A 10,530-nucleotide genomic window follows, 5' to 3' on the forward strand; every position below is an offset into this window, starting at 1 on the left:
GAGCCAGCCCTTTGGTCCTCAGGTCCCATAAAACTATATATCGTCGGATAAGTTCACCATCAGTTGAAAAGGGAGAAAGCAGGGTGACTCAGAGTCCCCACACCCACGCAGATCCAGCTCTGGATGAAGTACCAGGAACCCACTAAAACCCTCTGTGACGCAAGGGGCTCTTATACATAGTGGGAGAAAGGATCCTTTCTGGAAATTGCCTCTTTTCCTTGCAGGGGGCCGGGTATTCTCTCATCCTCAAGACTGTGCCCAGCATTTGATGAATGGAGACATTCTGAGTGGGGTCTACACCATCTTCCTCAACAGGGAGCTGAGCCAGAAGCTGCAAGTGTACTGCGACATGACCACCGACGGGGGTGGCTGGATTGTAAGTACATGCACCCACCCTCCTGGCACGAAAACATCTTTAGAGCTCTGGTGCACCTAGCCCGACACCTGCCGAGCTAAACTGCATCGTCCTTTTGCCATCCTTTGATCCTGCCCTACATGTCCACCCTGGGGCTCTTAATTGCCCTTAGGGCCCTCGTTTGGCAGCCCACGCACAGGTTTGGCTGGGCAGAAGAAGGACAAAATACATCAAGGCTGCAGTGGCCTGGGCCAGTGAAGGGGCCTCCCGATGGCTGCTTCACTTCTGCTCCTTCTGCAAGGACAGTCAATGCAGGAAGGCACTGGGGAAAGGCAGTGGTGGCTCCAGAAGTGCTCTCCCTGCGGGGGCCTGCAGCTGCGGCACAGCAGTGGAGGAAGAGGCAGCGCCCAGGGGGACGCGAGCCTCTCTGTGGAGAGGTGATTAGGAGCCTCCTTCCTGGGTTGCATATGACGACAGGCGGAACACAGAGAGCCACCTCCAGTTACAAAGGCCACCCCATCCCCATCCTTGCCTGGCCTTCCTGGTTCTTCTCCAGAGCTGTCACAGCCTTCAGGGAACACCAGTGGGCGGGGAAAGAGAGACATCACTCTCTGTCACCACCCTCCTCCCACGCCTGAGAGGCAGGACAGGTGGAAGAAAAACGGCAGCGTCACAAACGGGCAGGCCTGTGCGGGGCGAGTTCCCGCAGCCCGGCCCCACCGCAGCCCAGCCTTAGCGGAATCGACTCGGGATGGAGACCCAGCCCCTCTGCCCACCTGTGCGGCTCCCCTCTAGCTCTGCTAGCACACGACACTGGATTTTTCCTGGTGCAAAATGGGTGGCTTTTGAATAGAGTTAAATGGTGGCTGTGCTCATAACAGCTACTCTTGGGAGACGTTTTCTTTTTGTTTCTGACATATTTGTGCCTCCTTCTTAAAGCATAATTGGAAATTGAAGCCGAGGCTGATGTATTGGAGGTTAAATGAAATCAGCTTTTAAACAGCTCGGAAAGTGAATGGTACGTGCTTGCTTTGCCTGCAACAGGATGATGACTATTACTAGCTGATTTGAAGTTGGTCCTGTTCTTGTGGTGAGAAATGCTTTCTGCTGCACTCTGTGGTGTAAAAGATTAATTTGAGAGCCAAGCCTATTTCCCTTGACTATTTAGGGGCTTGGTATGTATCCCGAGTCCTTTCTGCATTACAGGGGTGCAAATTAGTGTCAGCACCGTCCTCCAGCCTATTCCTCAGGGGCCTCTGGCCTTCAACAGAAGGGCTCTGAGCATCGCCTACAAAAACTACTGCGTAAATACTGAGCTTTGTTCTGAAATGTTCCTTATCTGGGCATCTTTGTCACTGCAGATATAAAGCCCACTTATATCCATTTTACTTATTACAGTTTATTTTCCTTAGTATCTCCTCATTTTTTTTTCTTTCTCTTCTTAGGTATTCCAGAGGCGGCAGAATGGCCAGACTGATTTTTTCCGGAAATGGGCTGATTACCGTGTTGGCTTTGGGAACCTGGAGGATGAGTTTTGGCTGGGTAGCACCTAAGTTGTTTTCCCTTGATGTGCTTCTCTGGCTTTTTGTCCATCTCTCTCCTTCCTGTGTCCATCTGGGACTATCAGAAACCCTGTGTTTGCTGAGAAGTTGACAGCTCGTGAATTGCTTTCAGAACCTCTTGCTCTGTTTGGCTCCACTATTGATCTGTTTTTATCTTATTGTAGTGTTTTCCTCTTTTCTCTGTCTCTTCCCATCCTCATTAATAGTCTCTTATGCTGATGGGTCTTGACATGAGACTACTACAAAGGGAGTGAGCTGCCTGGCAGGGCGGGCACCGGGAGCCCCAGCCAGCTGGGGAACGGGGCCAGTCACTCTGCTTCGTTCCTTGGAGAATGTTATTACCTGACTTGGGAGGGAAAGGGGAAAAAAATGAAAGTGGCATTAGAGGTGACTGGCAATTTCCTAGAGGTCTGACACTAGGAGGTGTAGACTGAGAAGCAAACTGGTGTGAGGAGGTAAACACACACCCGCGCCAGGCAGGTGGCCGCGGTACCAAGCCTGGAATGCAGTCAATGTGTCATTGCTTGCATGTCCTCGTGGGGAAATTTTCACAGCATGATGAAGGGAGGCAGAGAGAAAGGCAGGTAATCGTGTTCCACATTCGTGGTCTCCTTTCCATCTCCCCTGCCACTCTCATCCAAGCCCTGCCACCTTCTCCTGGATGCCCAGGGAACAACCCCCTTACTGGCCCCCTGCTTCCAGCACCAACCCATTGTCCCCATGGCCACTAGAATGATCTTCCTCACACCCCAAATCTGAGCAATGGATGGTTAACCTCCCTTGGGAAGCTTCTCAGTGATTCCATATCACCACCAGGTGAAGGCCGAGCACCTTAGCCAAGGCACAGCCCTCTCCAGCCTGCCTCCAGAGCCTGTCTCTGCCACTGCGGACCCCACCTGCTCTTCTCCCACTGCCCCAGCACCAGTCTCCAAACGTGCAGACCCCCGATGTTTCCCCTGTGAGGAACTCCCTCAGCGGGCTGTCCCCTCACCCTCACACCTTGGTGTCTATCCATACATACGCAAAGATACGGCTACACTCTTTTCCACAGCACCCATCCTAACCAATTTTCTCACCCATTGCCTGTGGGAGAAGTGGCCACTCCTCCTTTTGTGGCCCAAATCATAGGACTCATTTTATGTCCTGTCTCTCCTGACTACACTATGTAGGCTTCTTTCAGGGCTGGGACCATATCTTTTATTGACACTACCTATTACAGCTCCTGGGGGACAGTAGGTACCTAAAATGTAGATCTCCATCAACCAACCAACGATAAGAATTAATTGGACTCCCATTAGACACCCAGATGTGTGTTGGCCGATGTAGGTCATGCCTCTCATTAATTTTTGTCTGATCCCCTGGTTTGACATGGGAGGTGGCAGGCATCCTGAGGCTCGGGGCTTGTCAGTTACAGGGTCAAGACAAGGTGTTAGGACCCTTGAACAGCCTTGGTGAGAGCTCATCAGAGGACCAGGAGGAAGTTGGGAGTCCACCAGGATCTGTTTGGTAACAGCCTGAGAAGCACTGAAGGCAGAGGCAGCCTGGACACCCCTCTGCTTCCCCACAACATCTGTTTCGAGGCCACAGTGACTTTTCTCTCCCATCTCCAAAGCTGCTGGGGCCAGGCTCAGTGGGTCCTCTGCTCTTCTCCACAGGGCTGGACAACATCCACAGGATCACGTCCCAGGGCCGCTACGAGCTGCGCGTGGATATGCGGGACGGCCAGGAAGCGGTCTTCGCCTACTACGACAAGTTCTCTGTCGAGGATGGCAGAAGTCTGTACAAACTCCGCATAGGAGTCTACAACGGCACCGCAGGTACCTATGCCCCTGGACAATCCCCAATGGCAGGGGGTGTGTGGCAGGACAAGGGCCCCACGTCCTAGGCCTGAGCTGCATAGGGCAGTGGCAGCCCCACAGGGTCCAGAACCCTCTACAAGCCAGCAAGCAGGACCAGATGCCTGGAATCAGGCCCAGCCCTCCCTGATGGCTCAGTTGACCTAAAATCCATTCCTCAGGACTTCGGTTTTCTGATCTGGAAAATCGTAATAATGACACCTGCCCTACTTCACCAAGTACTCAAAAAATAATGCGATAAATGCAGTGAAAGTGCTTTCAAGGTTAAAAAAAGAAAGTGCAACATGAGGGCAAAAAGGTTGCTTTTTTTATCTAGATTAATCACTGTGGGTTCTTATCCAATGAGAGCAGAATCACCTATTGTCTTGGCAGAAATCTCTACAATGACATCTAGGAAAACCACCTTTGCACTAATGAAAATAATACAGATTCTCTCCACTGTGAGACGCCCCCACAACCCTGTCCCGGCCATCAGCAGTCATGCAACACCCGGTCAAGAAGCAAACAATGCAGCTTAAATGTTCCTCATTGGCCATGTTTCTTTTCATTCCTCCACGAGAACCACATAGATGGTCAGGTTTGCCGTATAGATTTTTACTGTATTTCTCTTAAACAAAACAAGCCTCTCAGCGAGCTCTGTTGCATTGCCAGTTTCATCAGAACATAATATCCAGTCTGCTTCTTGGGCTTTGCCTGTTTGTTTCCTGGGCTCTACTATAACCCATTTCGTAAAACCTGCTTTGCCAAATATTCTACTGCTTGGTATATGGAATTATTGGCTCTTTCATTAAGTCCAATTCTGGGACTAAATGCTGGCATATAAGTTTAGCAACATTTTTATGCCTCTTGGAATTAAGAAGAGCATCACACACAGTGCTGCCCTTCCTGTCACTGCATCTGTTCATTTATGCCTCTTCTCAGCCAGATACTCCAAAGAGAACACACTTTCCTCTGGTATTGTTCACATTTGGGATCATTCCCAACCACAGCCAGACCAGCCTGAAGTGCCCCAACAAAAGGCCCAGGTTGCCACACTTGGGGCATAAAATAGCCATTGAAATGGAGCGTAATAAATGAGATGTCAGACTAAATCATTTCAAAAATCACCTGATGCCATTCACCCGTAAGATTAGGATTGCGCCTATAGAAAAGCCATCCTCACTTCTCCCACAGGAGGAGAAGTGAGCCCTCCCCCTCCTTGCAGGTCTCCTCCCTCCCGCGTCTTCGTCCTGCTCCAAGCCTGTGCTTCTGTCCGCCTCACCTGGGCCCAGCCCACAGCCTCTGTTCTGGCTCCGCCTAGCTGCTGGGCCCACAGAGGGCAGGACTCTGGGCTGCACTAACCATTCATTGCTCAGAGCCAGATCCTGCAACGGTTTGGCTGGTCATCATAAATTAATCAGGGTCTGATCCCTCACCTCGAATATCTGGTTTGTCTTCTTCAGAAGATGAAAAACCTGGGCTTATTTAGGCTGCCGCCCCTCTCTAGGCCACTCCACACAAGGGTTGTTCTTTCTAGATCAGAAAGATTACGCGGAGGAAGAGCCCATCCCTTCTCTTTCCAGTGGTTAACACAGCTCTATTCCCTAGGCCTTTATCTTTAGTCGTGGCTCACTTTTCAAGGCCCTCCTGCAATAACCCACCCCCAGGGCCTCCAGTCCAAGTTCAGCCCTTTCTCCTGCTCCCCATGTCTCAAGGCTATGAACACCCAAGTCTACCTAGGACTCTACTTGGATTGGAATGGAAAATTCCCAATCAAGTTATCAAAAGGAAGTTGTTGGGCAACTCCTAAAGGCTTACTGTACAAGTCGTGAGGACTCAAAAGAAGCACAAAGCACAGCCTCTAAAGAACTAAACATCTAATTTAAAAAGAAACAATTAGGATGTAACTCACCCGCCACGCAATAAATGACACTCACCTCCAGTTCAAGGGAGTCCAGAGCAGGGGCTCTGGGTGGGTGGGGAGGGTCCATGCAGGCAGCAGCACATGCCTGGGATGTGCTCCCCCATGGCCAGGAGGAGAAACCCCAGAAGAGAAGTGAGAGAAGAAGCAGTGGCCATGGAGGAGGGAAGGCTGGGGAGGGCCTGGCTGGGGGCAGAGGATTCGTTCAGAGGGAACAGGAGGAACTGGGAGAGCGGGTAGAGCCAGAGCCTGAAGGGCCTGAAACTGAGAGAACAGAGGAAGTTAGTCTTAGCCTGGCAGGCGATGGGCGTTGTGAGTCCCAAGTGGCAGAAGGAAAGTGGAGTTTTGGGAAGATCAGTGTAATAGCCATGAACAGGATGAAGTAAGGGTGAGTGAGGAGCAGAGAGAGCGGCTGGGGGCTGCTGTGCTCACGCTGACAGGAGATAAGAGGAGCCTTGACTAATGTTGGGAATTAAGGGGGAGTACAAATCTGAACTGTGGTCTGAGAGCGAAAACCAGGACTTAAGCTGGGATACATGAGGTGGCTATATGAGGCAGAAATGGGAAGGGGAGCCAGACTTTGGGAGGACACAAGACCAACGCTGGGAGCATGTCAGAGACGAGGGCAGCCAGCATCAGACAGGGCTGGAGAGAATTGCTCCAGCGGAGTGAGGAGGGCGGATTCTGAGCTGGAGGGAGAAGACAGGGATGTGGGTAGAGACATAGTCAAGGACTGGATGGTAGAAGAGACCATCACTGGAGAGTAGGATTAATCCAAGAATTTTTAAGGTAAAGGACGTGACTTGGGGCAAGGAAGAGGTGAAAATGCTAAAAAATAGAAAATAAAAGGAAAAAGTAAGAAATCTTATCTGCCTTTTCCAGGATCTGGAAGAGATGGGAAAGAATGAGTTGCAGGTGGTGGGATTAGCTCTAGATGGACACAATCTCTGAATCCTTGGAGGCTGAAGGAAAAGATGAAGAGGGAAAGACAGAGACAATGACACACTGAGTTAGGGCCTCACCTTGAGAGGTCAGCCTTGCCTAAAAAACAAAGACCAATCCTGAGAATCAAGTTATGGTGGGACACATCAGAAGCATGGAGTGGCCACTGTCAGCATGGACCAGACGCCACAGAATCAGACTATGGTCTCTTAGCTTAAAGCAAGCTCAGAAGCATCTAAGCCCACTTCCAGTTAGTAAATAGCATGAGCCCCCTTCCCACCCTTCCTAGCCACAAATCCTCCTAAAAGCTTCCCCAACTGTTATAATCAATTACACTCTGATGCCTCATTTCAAATATTCAATTCACAATATCCCCCAAAGAGAACACTCAGCCTCTGCTTCACTCTAAGAACAGAAGTCTCCCATCGCCAAGCAGCTGTTCCACTGGTAAACAGCTCTAATGTCCAGGTAACTTCTCCGTGTATACTTAGCCACAATATGCCTCTTTAAGGCTCCACCTGTGAGTCCTGGGACCTCCCCACAGAGATTATGTGTTTTTTCTCAGTAGCACATCACATATCTGGCCACAGTGATCATGGGCCCCTTTGAGCCCGCTGCTGCTTTGACATGGCCATGATTCTTCATCATCCTGTGTCATATGGATAGGAACTCCAGTTTGGTAATGTCCCTTCCGACATGTGGCACCAAGTTCTGAATGTGAGCTTTTGGGTGTGGTCTGACCACGTGAGCCAGGGAGGGGCTGTCTTCACTGAGGCTGAGCAGTGGTGACCCAGAATGGCCCAGGTCAGCCTGACTCATCACTGTCTCCTCTGGAGACAAAAGGAGCCTTGAGTGTCCTGTGTCCCAGTGCAGGCCTGGGGGAAACCCCAGGGTTGGTAAGGGGGGCTAAGTGGGCAGGGTTCTCAGCAAGAGGCTGGGAATGAGGAGATGGGTTGGAGAGAGCAGCGTGGAAGGGGACTGCCCTGGGGTAAGGTGGGGCAGGAGCTCAGGACAGTGGGCTGAGGAACCAGGTGGACATGGCAGAGGTAGGCAGAAGGTTCTGTTGGTGGAGGCCAGGCTTGCTGGGAGTGGGCCAAATGTCCAGAAAATCCTGATGAAAAAGTGACAAATGGGACAGCCTCACAAATGTATCTTTTTTGCAGGGGACTCCCTCAGCTACCATCAGGGACGCCCTTTCTCCACAGAGGATAGAGACAATGATGTTGCGGTTACCAACTGTGCCATGTCATACAAGGGAGCTTGGTGGTACAAGAATTGCCACCGCACCAACCTCAATGGGAAGTACGGGGAGTCCAGGCACAGTCAGGTGGGTGACACGCTGTAGCTGCTGTGAGTGACCCTGAGCCATGGAACCTGAGCTCAGGCTTTATGTCCTAAACACGCATGTGAGCCTTCCATCTCCCTTCTGTAAAGAAATACTTAGAGTCTTGAGAAAGGACTGTCAAAGAGAGAAAAGTAAGGCAGTCGCTTGGGGATGAGGATAGGGCCTAGGAGAAGCTAGAGAAAGGAAAGGAAAGCACCTGGACCCAGGAGCTAGAACTCACCCAGAGGAGCCCTTGACAACCAGTCAAGTTCCATTTCATCTCCTCATCTAGCAGATCCCACGAAGAGCTTATCAATTCTGAGGACAGCTTCATGGGCTCACCTTTAACCTAAAAAGGGGTCCTAGGACAGTAGAGATCAGAAATACCAGTGTGGACTAGACCATCTTTCCCCATCAGAGACTACTTACTACTTGTAAGTCCATAGGCCAGGCTGGGTGACAGGGAGACCAGATGGACCAACTGGTACTCCCAGTTTTAACACCAAAAGGCCCACGCACAGGGAACCCTTTAGTTCTGGGTAAACCAAGAGGGTTTGTCATCCTAGGTAGAAGCCACCTGAGTCATCCATCAGGCGTGAGCCATTAGGCACAGCTATTCCTTTCCAAATGCTTCCACACTGTTGGGATTTTGAAATTCATCACCATGTACTGGTGTACGCCACTCCTGAAAGCCAAAATCATAAAACTAACAAAGAGTGACCTGAAACATGTTCCCAGCGAAGATCCAGGCCACATGCGTGTTTAAGGGGAAAGCTATAAAGAGACTCTGCTCCTCTCCCTTCATTGGGAACTCAAAGCTTCCTGTTAGCTGAGAATAGCTAAGTCCACGTCCTGGGTTCCTTACTCCCATCATTACCCTTCTTTTCAAGCAGTGTATTCCACGGAGAAGGTAGGGTGGGGGGTGTAACCTGACATGCTTATCTTTCTCACACTAGGGGATCAACTGGTACCATTGGAAAGGCCACGAGTACTCCATCCCCTTTGTGGAAATGAAGATGCGCCCCTACAACCACCATCTCGCGGCGGGGAGGAAACGCCGGTCCTTACAGTTCTGAGCAATGGGCAGCTGAGAGTCAACCAATCTTTTCTGTCATTTGTTTGTATTTTATAACATGAAATAAGGGGGGTAGGGTAACAGTAATGTGCTTTGCAACATATTAAGAGCATCTGAAGGAAGTGGGGATGGAGCAGGAATCAGCTGGCTACCATCTGCTCTTGGTTTCTGCTGCCCTAGATCCTGACCCTTAGCCTCCATTCCAACCCAGTCACCCTCAACCTTTACCTCCTATCCCACCAAGGAGGACAAGTGGGAAGTTTTCTTAAAAGACCAATTCAACAGCAAGTCATGGAGTGCAGATTGTTGTGGTAACAGGCGCACACCTTCTTTTTCTACCCTTCTTCTGAGATGTCCTTCACCTTCCAGGTTATTTGTGGTCTGATTGCTGCCTTTGGTGGCCAAGTTCTCACATCAGCCGAGAAAAGAAGCCTCAGCACAAGAGCTTTGCCAACAACCTCCCTTAAGAGAAAACAGATCAACAGCACCCTGTCCCAACAACCTAAGTCCTTTTTAATTGGCCAAAGCTTCTCATCTTCTGACACCTTTGCTCTTACCAGCCGAGTGTCCTGTTACCTTTCAAGAGCTAGTGGCTCTGTTGCAGCCCTGATAGACTGTTTGCTTAATTCCACCCTATCTTAGACCCAGAGCCCCATAAGCCCAGCCGCTGTTCTGGAATCTAGTTCCCAAGGCATCAGCTGCTCCTGGCCCTGGGTTGCACAGCAGCTGTGTCCTGCAGGCCATAAGCCATGACTCCCACCCTCAGGTTGGAAAGTAACTTTTTGAGGAGGTAGGAGGGGAAAATGGTTGTTGTTTTTCACCCTTAGGTGTCAGGCATTGAAGAAAGGACAGAAGAAGTCAAAATCAGGGCACCTGCCACAGAAATTGCAGATGCTATAGGAAACACAGGTCTTACCTAGCTCTGTTTTCTCCATTTCTGGTCCTACTCATCATGGATTTTTTTTTTCTGAATTGCAAACTAAATGCCTCATTTCTGTCTTCTGTCAAGCTCTCCTTAGTGTGGGTAGCTTAGCAAGAGTCAGAAGGAGCAGTTATGTGCCCAGCCAGTCTTTCCCCTGACTGATAATCCTAGAAAGAACTGGAATTTTTGGTTTGGGGGGTAATTTTTCTCTTTTTTGGTCCTGTGGGAAACAGAAATCACCCCCTTAATGAGGTGAGATCATGAGAAGCCTTTCTCCATCTTCCTTTATTATTCTGCCTTCGAGAGGAAAAATGAAAAGTGCTAGAGGAAATTACATCCAGAAATGCAAAGTTGACTAGGGGAGGACAGCAGGCCTGCCTCCCATTTTATGAGATGTGCTGTCTTCACTAGCGTGATTTGATTTTTAAGCCTAAGCGAGCTGGAGGCTCTAGCAGTCACAACCATTCAACTTCTCCAAATCAAATGTCAGCGACAACCATCCCGGCAGCATCTGCCCAAATGAGCTGTCTTCTCCTCTTCCTCTCCCACCCCTCAAGACCCCAGTCTGTTGTCTGTAGTGCCCATGTTTGTCAA

At 50.1% G+C, this 10,530-nt stretch overlaps 1 protein-coding gene across 2 annotated transcripts in view; it reads left to right on the plus strand.

Moving 5' to 3' along the window:
- Positions 1–9,302, plus strand: part of TNR (tenascin R) — a 77,512-nt gene extending 68,210 nt beyond the window's left edge. For both annotated transcript variants that reach the window (XM_045547300.1, XM_045547301.1), the window contains 5 exons: positions 225–376; positions 1,801–1,897; positions 3,573–3,734; positions 7,779–7,942; positions 8,896–9,302. In XM_045547300.1, the coding sequence (XP_045403256.1) occupies positions 225–376; positions 1,801–1,897; positions 3,573–3,734; positions 7,779–7,942; positions 8,896–9,015 (695 nt within the window). In that variant the 3' untranslated portion in view covers positions 9,016–9,302. The remainder of the gene's footprint in view (positions 1–224; positions 377–1,800; positions 1,898–3,572; positions 3,735–7,778; positions 7,943–8,895) is intronic.
- Positions 9,303–10,530: the final 1,228 nt, after the last annotated feature.

Source organism: Lemur catta, chromosome 3, assembly GCF_020740605.2.
Source record: "Lemur catta isolate mLemCat1 chromosome 3, mLemCat1.pri, whole genome shotgun sequence".
Taxonomy (NCBI): domain Eukaryota; kingdom Metazoa; phylum Chordata; class Mammalia; order Primates; family Lemuridae; genus Lemur; species Lemur catta.